The sequence below is a fragment of the Lampris incognitus genome, chromosome 2, assembly GCF_029633865.1.
Source record: "Lampris incognitus isolate fLamInc1 chromosome 2, fLamInc1.hap2, whole genome shotgun sequence".
In the NCBI taxonomy this organism is placed as follows: domain Eukaryota; kingdom Metazoa; phylum Chordata; class Actinopteri; order Lampriformes; family Lampridae; genus Lampris; species Lampris incognitus.
The window spans coordinates 16,578,847-16,590,868 of NC_079212.1; the positions used below are offsets into that span (position 1 = coordinate 16,578,847).

Below are 12,022 nucleotides of genomic sequence, written 5' to 3' on the forward strand. Positions count from 1 at the left end.
GACAGCCCAACCTATGCTTCAAGCCCAGCTGCACATCACCACTATCACTATCACACGCCATCAGATTTGAATCGACATGCGGTACATACCTAGTGTATCGTACCCGATTCTCATGAATACGCCGTAGTTCAACTGCTGTCAGCGCATCCGACATGGAAATGGGCCTTACGCATTTCACAATGTCCCAGTTGCACTTTATTTCCTTATGTATGTAAATATACTGTATGTATGTGTGTATGCATGTATGTGTTTTTAAACGTGTGTTGTTTTTTTGCAGAAGGGGGTTTGGTTCAATAATGGGAATTCAGCCTTCGCGAAACAACTATTTACCCAAACAACTCATCTGAAGTTCAGTAGAGGGCTCCTGTGCAGTCTTGTGCAAATCTGAAATCTGATGCACAACCTCGTTTCACCCAAACAAAGTAGAGGCATCCAAAGCAGCACATTCTTATCTCCAGCCTGACATGTCAAAGGCAATTGTTTGGACGTGTGGATTTAGTCGACCAGAGCATTTGCATAAACGGCTCCGGCAAACATATCACCATGTTTTAACCTTATTTGTGGCCGTGCATGCGTGTGCGTGCGTTTGTGCGTGCGTGGTTGCACGTGTATGCGTTTGTATTAACACATGTACGTGTATGCGAGACGGCGCAGCGAAGAATATACTGTCACTCCGAGGACGAGACGTGGTTGCAGGGAGGTAGCAGGGAGGTTGGAAAGGGGTTGAAATAGCCCCGCTCATCTCCTCTCATTTTCTGCCCGCTACTACTCGGCAGAGTTTCTATGGCAACCCCTCAAAAAGCGGTGTGCGGTGAATTGTGGATTTGAGATGCGCTGTCTGATTGCGCCGTGTGAAGGAGATGGCTGGCTCTTTCGTCAGCCTCCCCTTGTAAGAGGAAATTGGTGGAGAGCTCCGGTGAAACAGCACCTCCTCCATATGCTCTCTTTGATGTGGGGTTCTCCAGGCTGCCTGCGTGTGCCAGTCGGGTGTGTGTGTGTGTGTGTGTGTGTCTATATGTTAGTGAAAAGCCTAATGTGTGAGTCTTTACCGGTATATTAGCATGTGTGTGTGTGTGTGTGTGTGTGTATGTGTGTGTGTGTGTGTGTGTGTGTTTGTCTTTCTGGACGCAGGACAGCGTTACATTAGAATCTAGTGCCCCCTGCAGATCTAGTCATTGCTCTCGCTACTCAAAAGCACTCAGCAGTCTAAATGAGTATGTCTGGCTGATAGTTCACACGTAAACTCAATTGTATCGGGTTTGAAACTAATGGAGCCGCCGCAATTAATTTCTGTTTTGAAACCCCCGCAGCTCTCTGCATATACGTAGTGCAGCGCGCACGGAAAGTCAACAGGGGATGATGCACAGGAAGTCATGGCAGCAGGATGGCCAAAATTATGTGTTTTTTGATGATGAAATTTGACGAATGACTGAGATGACACTCACAAGGACATCCAGCATGAATCCACTTCGCTTTGTACCCTCACTCCCCTATGTCTCTCTCTGTCTCTCTCTGTCTCTCTCTGTCTCTCTCTGTCTCTGTCTCTCTCTCTCTCTCTCTCTCTCTCTCTCTCTCTCTCTCTCTCTCTCTCTCTGTGTCCTCCTCTTCTTTAATGGAGACTAAACCTGTCAATGCCTCCTGTTGTGTGGTCCGTGGCGCTGTGTGTGACAGCAGCCCTGCAATGTGAGTGATGGGCCAGGGTTTCACTCTGTGAGGGGGATGTCTTTGTGAGATGCCTCTGTCTGTGTCTCCACAGAGCTGGACATGTTAGCAGTGTGTTGTTCAGAGCTCTCTCTCTCTCTCGCTCGCTCTCTCTCTCTGAGCTGCTGTGTGATGCTTGTAAGCTGTGCCAGTTCCCATTAGCATCCCATTAAAAACCCAGCATGATCACCCGTCACTTTAAGGCGCCTACCACAGCTCAGTGTGTGTGTGTGTGTGTGTGTGTGTGTGTGTGTGTGTGTGTGTGTGTGTGTGTATAAGCGTGTTTTTGTATGTTTGTATATTTATGTGAGTGTTAATTTTTTTGTGTGTGTGTGAATACACATCTTTGACGTATGTGAATCACAGTCAAATCACTTTAAGGCCTTTTCTGAATGAGATAAAAATGTCAAATGTTGGCGCCTTCATTTGATTCAATTTGTATTTCCCCGAGTGTTCGGTTCGTTTGACCCAGATTTCTCACCTAAGACTACTGTTGATAAATTGAATATCTGACGACAGTCTTGCGCAACAACTTCGTTCAGTTACTCCGCAGTAAACAGCGCCCTCTGCTGGCAAAAACACGCGTCTGTTTGTTTGTTTGTTTGTTTGTTTGTTTGTTTGTTTGTTTGTTTGTTTCAGATATCAACATGACACTTCCTGGTACCGCAGGGCGGGCGGGCGGGGCGGGCGCGAGACAAGGGGAAAGAAAACCACATCACTTTGCAAGGCGAGTTAGTAACGCAATCAAAATAAACAAAACAAACTCAAATAACTTTTTACCTCACTTAAAAACTAAACACAACACACACACACGCACACTCATTTATAGACACACACACACACACACACACACACACACACACACACACACACACACACACACACGAACATGCATGCGTGCACATACACGGGTAGGCTTTACCCTTTTCTGCTCTGAACGACAATAACTCCCCGACCCCAACCCCCCTCCCCCCCATGCACACACACACTTTTGAAGAGCTGGTCTCTGGCCTGTGTTCTGGCCCCCGTCCCCTTACAGCCTCTACCCCAGGCCCGGCCCACAGCTCCTCTGGCCCGGGTCTAAAGGAATGTTGAGTGTCTCTATAGCCCCCCTCCCTGGAGATTAGGGTCCGCCACGCGTGCCCCCCTCATTTCATTCCATTCCAAAGTGTGCCCCCTCAGAGCGGCCACATTTTTATCTGAGCCTGGTGATTGTGACAGATTCGCCAAATGACACACACACCCACCCACCCACACACACACACCCACACACACACACACACACACACCTACCCACCCACCCACCCACCCACCCACACACACACACACACACACCCACACACACACACACACACACACCTACCCACCCACCCACCCACCCACCCACCCACCCACACACACACACACACACACACACACACACACACACACACACACACACACACAGAGGCACAAACAAACGGGGCTGGCCGAGGTTGGGAGGGACCAGACAGCGCCAGGCTCCAGCTATAAAGCCTTCCAAGGATGAGACTAGTGCCCTGCTCTGAGCTGCACACAACCTCCCTCCTCTGTTGCAGGACACCCCCAGACGGGCAGCAGCCAAGCCTCCATCATGAATGATATCTACAAGGCAGCGGTAAGAACTTTCACAACTCACACGGCCGAAAAACAGAACGTCTTTGATTTACTTGAACAGACAGTTAAAACACTAAGTTGAGCTAGTTTCGCTGGCTGGATGTTTGCAGAGAGACCGTTCATCAGATGTGATGTGAAAGTTATGATAAAAAAACAACTTTATCTTTCCAAGGAAGATGCTGGTATGATTTAGTTACCCGGGACTTTAACAGTAACTTTATAATGCGGATACCAATACGAGGGAACATGGAGTCCCTCTCATTATACAGAATGTTCTAGAGAAAATTCACTCTTTCAAGGATGACTATATCTAAAATGTACCCATTTCTGTTGTTGTTGTTGTTGTTGTTGTTGTTGGTGGTGGTGGTGGTCATTCAGACCAGTTACATGTTGGACTGGAAAAATTCCTGCCGATGTGCCTGGCATGGCATGCTGTCTCCCACACCAGTTGATGTCAAAGGTGCCTTAGCACCACCATATAGGTCTCTAGATGGTCTTCTGCTTCAGTCTTATCAGGCTTGATATAGGGACCACTCAGGGGGAGGTGGGGGAGAGAGAGAGAGAGAGAGAGAGAGAGAGAGAGAGAGAGAGAGAGAGAGAGAGAGAGAGAGAGAGAGAGAGAGAGAGAGAGAGAGAGAGAGAGAGAGAGAGAGAGAGAGAGAGAGAGAGAGAGAGAGAGAGAGAGAGAGAGAGAGAGAGAGAGGGTGGGGTCACTGGCAGGACAGGTTCCTTGCCTGTATTCTGCTGGGGTTCATTCATGACTACAAATGGAACAGTCCCACTTCACATGGCTAATTTTGGCCTGTTGCTCAGACGCCCCTGCATTTGTGTTTCTGTGGAGCCTCAGTGGGCTTTCACGTCGAGATAACCCCCCCCCCTTACACACACACACACACACACACACACACACAAACACAAGGCTGGATTCCAGCATTATCAGAGAGCAGTAGTTATCGATCGATCTATCTATCTATCTATCTATCTATCTATCTATCTGGCTAGTGGACTGACTGCCCTGCGTACTGTAATCTCGACTAACCGGTACAGCCGAGAAACAGAAAAACAACAACAACACAGGAATCAACGTGCGTGGTGATATGTGTGGCAGCGCCTGGGCCGGCGTCACCCTCTTTTCCGTGTATCATGGCCAGAGGAGCGTGTGCATGTGTTTAATTCATAGTGGACGACAGACAATAACTCTTACATAAACAGCTGTCTCCCTCTCTCATTCGCGGTAGCTTTTCCAGGATTACTTTTCCATTGTTGAGCCAGAGCCGCAGCTATGCTAATTTAGAACACTGTGAATTATGTCCTTTATCTTCGGTTCCTGATCCTGCTGTCTGTTTATTTTTAACTCCTCCACTCAGTGGGCCAGGCTTTACAAATGATATATAGGTTTTGTGTGTGTTTTGTCAGGGGCGGCCTAGTGAGCGTAGGCACCGAGATATTACTTTAGTGCTCTCAGATGTTAAACATGTCAGAAACGGCCTGAGTTAATCCAGATGTGAGGCGACCTGCTCTATATACTGTAAACCATAAAACCTCCACCGCTGTCATATTTCCGTGACTGGAACGGTTTGTCAGGCGGTAAACTTTCGTTTACTTTTACGATCCATCGTATTTGCCGCCGGCTTGATTAGGTTATATTGAAGAAATACTGGCGCTATCTATATACATTGCTTACCATTGGCTAGCTCGACCATGAGGTAACAGGAACCTTTTCCTCTCTTGCAGGTTGAGCAGCTGACAGACGAACAGAAAAATGGTGCGTAAAAATACAAATAGTTCTTAAATAAAAACTTTTCAGAGAGTCCCTTAGAGTGTACAGGCATGTCAGTATTTTCTGTATTTGTAGGCTCAACACATTGCTGACACATGAATCACCAGAACATCCATCCATCCATTAGCCAAGCCGCTTATCCCAGTTGGGGTCACGGGGTGCTGGAGCCTATCCCAGCAGTCACTGGGCGGCAGGCAGGGAAACCACCCTGGACAGGCCGCCAGGCCATCACAGGGTCCACCAAAACATTTTAAGTTTAAAAATGTTGCAACTGTTGTGAAACTTCCTTTAAACCAATTTGATATGGGCGTCCGGGTAGTGTGGTGGTCTATTCCGTTGCCTACCAACACGGGGAATACTGGTTCGAATCCCCGTGTTACCTCCCCAGATAGCAAAATCGCTGTGGCCCGGACCTGTCCCATACCTGACTTTCATCTTTCTTTCATCTGGCGCACATACCGTGTGGAATGATGGTGCTTGGGCGGTCCGCTCCTGTTTGCCAGATCTGGGCCAGAACCAAGCCATAGCAATGCCGCATGTACCACATATTTGCCGAAGGTGGGCCATATTTGTTCTGTGATATTTGGGCCATATTCACCATTTACCACACGGGCCACTTCAGGGTCACATCCAGATTACATGTTGCCGAGAGCACCGCATCTTTGCCAAAAAAGGCCCACATTTGATTTGGCATATTTGGGCCATATTTGCTATTCTACATGTGGGCCACTTCAGGCTCACAAGCATTTTGTCAGGGCCGGAAGAAGGCCATCAATGCCGCATCATTGCCTGAAGTGGCTCACATCCGGATGCTATCTGGGACCTGCTTGGTCGGACGTCCCTACAGACACAATTGGCCGTGTCTGTGGGTGGGAAGCAGGATGTGGGTATGTGTCCTGGTCGCTGCACTAGCGCCTCCCCTGGTTGATCGGGGTGCTTGTTCAGGGAGGAGGGGGAACTGGGGGGAATAGCGTGATCTTCCCATGCTACGTCCCCCTGGTGAAACTCCTCACTGTCAGGTTAAAAGAAGTGGCTGGCGACTCCACATGTATCGCAGGAGACAAGTAGTAGTCTGCAGCCCTCCCCGGATCGGCAGAGGGGATGGAGCGGCGATCGGGATGGCTCAGAAGAGTGGGGTAATTGGCCAAGTACAATTGGGAAGAATCCAAAGGAGTTGAATCAAGTGCAACTGGACTGGTATATTATATATATATATATATATATATATATATATATATATATATATATATATATATATATATATATATATATATAATATATAATATAATATACCAGTCCAGTTGCACTTGATTCAACTCCTTTGTATCCTTTAAACCAATTTAATTTAAACTTCTGTTGTAGATTGTGCTTGGTGAAGCAAGAACATATATTCTGGTAAAAATTACATAAATATTCATATATATGTATGTGTATGTGTGTGTGTGTGTGTGTGTGTGTGTGTGTGTGTGTGTGTGTGTGTGTGTGTGTGTGTGTGTGCTGTATTTTTGTAGAATTTCGGGCTGCGTTTGACATCTTTGTGCAAGATGCAGAGGACGGCTGCATCAGCACCAAGGAGCTGGGCAAGGTGATGAGGATGCTGGGCCAGAACCCAACCCCAGAGGAGCTCCAGGAGATGATAGACGAAGTGGATGAAGATGGTAACTAAAAGCACAAACGCTAGCAAACTGCTCTGCTCTGAAACACAAAAGCCTAAACTACAAAGTACCTCTCCTGGGGGGAAAGAGTGTGGGCTGAAAGAAAGTGTTGGCAAGGCGGTGAAGAATATGTGGGATCATACGCCACCTTTAATGCTGCAATCCCTCTGCAGGAATTAGAATCCCCACCTTATTTCTATTTAAAAAACAAAACAAAAACAACTTTTACCCCCTTGTTTCTGTTCTAAAGCTACAACCCTGAAGATTTACATGCAAAACAAATGTCCTTTTTGATCATGTAAACCATATGGTGATCCATGAATATCCAAACCAGGAATGCTTCTGTGTTCATTTTAATAGTGACTGTTGAGTAGGACTTTACCGCAGAAGTAAAATGCCAAGGATAAGCCACGAATAGCTGCAAGTTCAGAGAACATGCAAAATTGTTGTGGCTAACAAGCAGATATGGCCAAGCAAGCTAAAAATAAAAAACTTTATTGACATGATCTCCAAAGATCAAAACAAGAGATGAGGAAGTAAAACAATGGCAATAACACACATGTGCTAGCTGTCTAATTTCAAATTCATCTATAAGCAAGCACATGTAAATGTTTCTGGTACTCTAGTGTATATAACAATATCATGCGTGTGCAGGAAGCGGCACGGTGGACTTCGACGAATTCCTGGTAATGATGGTGAGGTGCATGAAAGACGACAGCAAGGGGAAGACTGAAGAAGAACTGGCAGAGCTGTTCCGCATGTTCGACAAGTGAGTTTAGCGTCTGCATTCAAACCTCACCCTTACACTTGGAAAGAAACTTAATGAGGGGGTCACTCAACTGTAAACAGCAACACAATGAGAGAGCACTACGGCTTGCACAACTCTACATCTGACATTATCATGACATTTAAATTAGTGTGTTGAGTACAAGAACTTGTAATCAACTTCCTCTACACAGTGTGGTTGCAGCCATCAGTGTCCACTAACCACTGTTATGTGGATGGTCAAGATGCCAGATAACTACGGTGCATGTCAATGATAACTATACAGAGTATGTCAGTGATGACTGTACAGTGTATGTCAGTCAGAATCAGAAACACTTTGTCATTTCATTTCATGCGCTTGTGCACATGAAATTACACAAAACATCGTTTCCCCCAGCCCACAGCAGTGCAACACAAAGACAAAAACACATCCAAGAACTACAAGTACTACAAGAACACATATATCCAAACTCACACATATATATCTAAACTAAAAAAAAAAATCACTGTCCAGGAGAACGAACGCCAGCCAGGATGACTGTCAGAACTGCCGGTCTGCATAGGCTAGCGGTTAGCTTAGCCTGCCCCGCTTCCATGTCCTGTCAGACCGCCCTCGGTGTTTCCTCTTCGGGCGCAGCTCCGGTCAGGGCTGTAGTCCTTGGGCCCACAGGATGCAGCAGACCAAGCTCCCTCAGCCGATCCAACGCTAGCTCTCCCAGCCAGACATCATCGACACACCTCCCCGCACTCCACACCATGACACTAAAAACATAGTCGAGGCTAGGTGAGACCACCGCCAGACCGCCCTTGGTGTTATTGGAACTGCCGGTCTGCATGGGCTAGCAGTTAGCTTAGCCTGCCCTGCTTCCGCATCCTGTCAGACCGCCCACAGTGTTACCTCTTCGGGCACAGCTTCAGGCAGGGCCGTGGTCCCTGGGCCCATAGGACTAAGCAGACCAACCTCTCCCAGCTGATCCAGCGCCAGCTCTCCCAGCCATCAAACGAAGACAAACTTAGACGTGGACAAAGACACTGCATGGACGGTACTGGGTGAGGCTGCCACAAATGTCAATTAGCGCCACCATCTTCCCACACCGGTACTGGGGGATAACTGTACAGTGTATGGCAATGATGACTATACAGTGCGGTGAATGTTTTGGACAAGCAATGTGCATTTTTAAAACCCTGTTCATGTGCTGTAACCTTGACCCCTTGTCAGACCATCAAAGACAGGAAACCGGATATAATGATTTACTCAAAAAACTTCACAGGATAGGTTCAGTCATAAGATGTCTCTACACCCATACAAACACACACAACCAAACACGCTCACACTCAAACACACATAAACACACACACACACACACACACACACACACACACACACACACACACACACAAACACCCCTTCATCCCTCTTTAGTAATCCCACCAAATCCTTCCCACCCATTTAAAGGATACCCCGGGTGTGCACAGGTAAAGGTTTACCATCAGGTACACTTTCACATCTCACTCCTTTGATTTCCCAGGAATGCGGATGGCTACATCGACCTGGAGGAGCTGAAGGTGATGCTGGAGTCCACAGGAGAAGCAATTACCGAGGATGACATTGAGGAGCTCATGAAGGATGGCGACAAGAATAACGATGGCAAAATTGACTATGACGGTGAGAATTTTACACTGTGTTATTCTCCAAGGGCATGCCTTTATGACGGAGGTGAGAAACGAGTGGCTCTGCATAACATTTTGTGCTCTACTGCTCATTCCTTTTATATACGTATATCGTTCACGCCGAGATTAAACGCTTCTTTGCATGCATTGTTCAGAAGTGCACCCGACGTGAGGTATTCATTTGACTCCGGAGTCTCACTGTTCCAGTGAAATTTGCCGAGGACTCGGTAATTGTTGACTAAAATCCTTCTTTGTTGGATTGCAGAGTTCTTGGAGTTTATGAAAGGAGTGGAGTAATCCCGAACAAGGAGAGACGGATGTCCCTGAACCCAGAGCGTTATTTTTGTATTTCATTTTGTCTCCGCCGCCACCTATGGAGAACTGGACTGACGAAACTTTGGAACGACTTTGCAAGATTTTAGTTCAAATACTCTTTCTGAATGTTTATGTATTTTTCTACCATCTCTTGCAATGTTGTAAATACAGTTTGTAACTAATTATGGAGCCCATGTTTACTGAATTTTTTTGTAAATGTACCCAAGTTACTTATATTTTCTGTGCAAGTCGCATACTTTAACGGCTTGGCTATTTTGCAACGTTGTTTTCGTATCACAGTGCGCGTTATCTTTACAAATCGACGTGTTAAGACGCTGGCATTGTTAAGATGGGCATAATACATATTTGTGCATATAGTGGAGCGTATCCATGAGTCGGCATACTTCAAAACGAGCTCTGGTAATCTAGGCATACATTTAGGGTCGATGGGCTGCATTGCGTCCAGCGTGATGTACACATTTTCCACATTTGTGTATGTTTAGGACACCCTCAGGACTTTGTATTCTCTCCTTATTCCCCGAGCAGCATATTAAGGATTTCTGAACCACATGCCTGGTTAGACTATACAATATATTCACATACAGCATTCACCAAAGCAGTGATTTTTTTTTTGTTTTTTTTTTCATTCTGTTTGAAATTTGTGACTTCGATTTTTCCCAGGAATATTCGTTGACAATAAAGTTGCAATTCTTAACAAAATGAGTGCTATTGCAACTCTTCCATCTAGTTTTAGTCTTGTTGGCGTTGCATAGACGCTATTGTGCACCTGGCTCATTTGCTTCTCATTTGCTTATGGCCTCCAATGAAATTGTACGCCTGAGATTTGCAGCATCGGTGCAGTGTGAGCAGCTCCACAGTAGAGCTCCTGTAGTTTAAGGTGCCATGGCGAAGGCTGTGGAAAACAACACCATTTGATGTCTACAAACCACATTTCCCCCCAGTTGGAGGTTTGAGGTTTGGAGGTTTGAACTTGATGGTTCACTGTGGTCAAAAGCTCACCTCTCGGTTCTTTGACATCCCTGTTTGCCTACATGACAATAAATACACGGGGAAGGAGGGTGCAAAAAAAGAAACTATGTTAATTGCACCAGAACAAGATGTTTGGCTACTCTGACACCCTTGTCAACTACATTTCCACACTCACTCTGTGCAACTGTGGTGGCTCTTGTCTCTGGCATGTGGCTAAAGTGTGCGAGGACATTCGTATGGTGTTGAGCCCGTATCTAGTTACACAATGAATCGAGACCGGGGCTATTTCTGTCTAATCGTGTTAGTGCCCATGTTAGGGGATCTGGAGTGACTGACAACAGTTGACAATCAGATGCCTTTGTCCTCATAAGGAGAGTAAATCCAGAGCAAAGAGACACCAGTTTAACCAGCATGTGTGCAGCTTGTTACTCTGAGCTATATATATAAACATTAAATGAAACCTTCAGCGGTAGGGAAAGTACTCAACAAACAAGGAGCAAAGTAATCAATTAATGGAGTTTATATATATATATCTATATATAGATATATAGATATATATACCTATATATAGATAGATAGATAGGTGTGTGTGTGTGTGTGTGTGAGTAAAATTGTGTCAGCAAAACACAGTTTCTCGATAGGTTAATTACAGTATCCACAAGGGGGGGGGGGAAATCACCCAAATGCTCAAAAAGACACTAACCACATCCTGAGTTGTTTGGGTGTGTGCAGCACCCTTTTTTCAGAAGGTTGAGCTGCTTTCGCACAATGCAAGGCCATGCAGTTTGCATTTAGACCACACGATGTCAGCAGAGAAGCAGACTAGTGAGGTTATACCGCATGCTTTTGCAGGGAGAAGGGTTTCAAGCATGTTAACGTAGCACAACCAAATACATTTCTGGGAGTAGATAATGGGCCCACTTAACATTCAAGCACTTCGTGGATGTAGTCTCCTAGTCTAGTTGATAGTGCTTTATCTCAGGCCTGGTGTCAGCTGTACACGAGAAGACCTATAGGCCCAGTTAGGGTGAACAGGGGTCACCGATCTCCAGAGAATATGCATGGACGGTGTAGGAGGTGTAAAACAAAAAAATGGATGAGTGACAGCGATGAAGTAGTCGAATGTGTTTATCGCATTGCAATGAACTGTATTTGTTTGTTAAAAAAGAAAACAGGAAAAAAAATAACCGTCTTCACAATCTTTTTGCAATTTCGGTGCTTTACTGTCCCGATACGGCGTCATTGTGTTTCTCTGCATGCATTTGTGTGTGATTTGTGTTTGTTGGTGCTCATGACGTCAGTGTCCTGATTGATGGCAGTGTCTGAGTGAGCCTCCCTGTACAAAACCCCCCACCGCACACACAGACACACACACACACACACGTCGTATTCCCTATGGAGCTTCTGTTAGCTCCATTCTTTCCTCATGGTCAGTGGGAGTAACCGCATGCTCAGTAGTGCTGAACAGCCCTGGGGCGCGGCTGCTATATATACCCCTACCTGGAAATTT

The 12,022-nt window shown here is 46.0% G+C and overlaps 1 protein-coding gene across 1 annotated transcript; it reads left to right on the forward strand.

Moving 5' to 3' along the window:
* Window positions 1-3,213: 3,213 nt before the first annotated feature.
* On the forward strand, window positions 3,214-9,711 carry tnnc1a (troponin C type 1a (slow)). The gene is made up of 6 exons (XM_056273047.1): window positions 3,214-3,337; window positions 5,071-5,101; window positions 6,628-6,774; window positions 7,426-7,540; window positions 9,066-9,202; window positions 9,473-9,711. Exons 1-6 carry the CDS (start codon window positions 3,314-3,316, stop codon window positions 9,502-9,504), a joined length of 486 nt encoding a protein of 161 aa, XP_056129022.1. The 5' UTR covers window positions 3,214-3,313; the 3' UTR covers window positions 9,505-9,711.
* The last annotated feature ends 2,311 nt before the right edge of the window (window positions 9,712-12,022 follow it).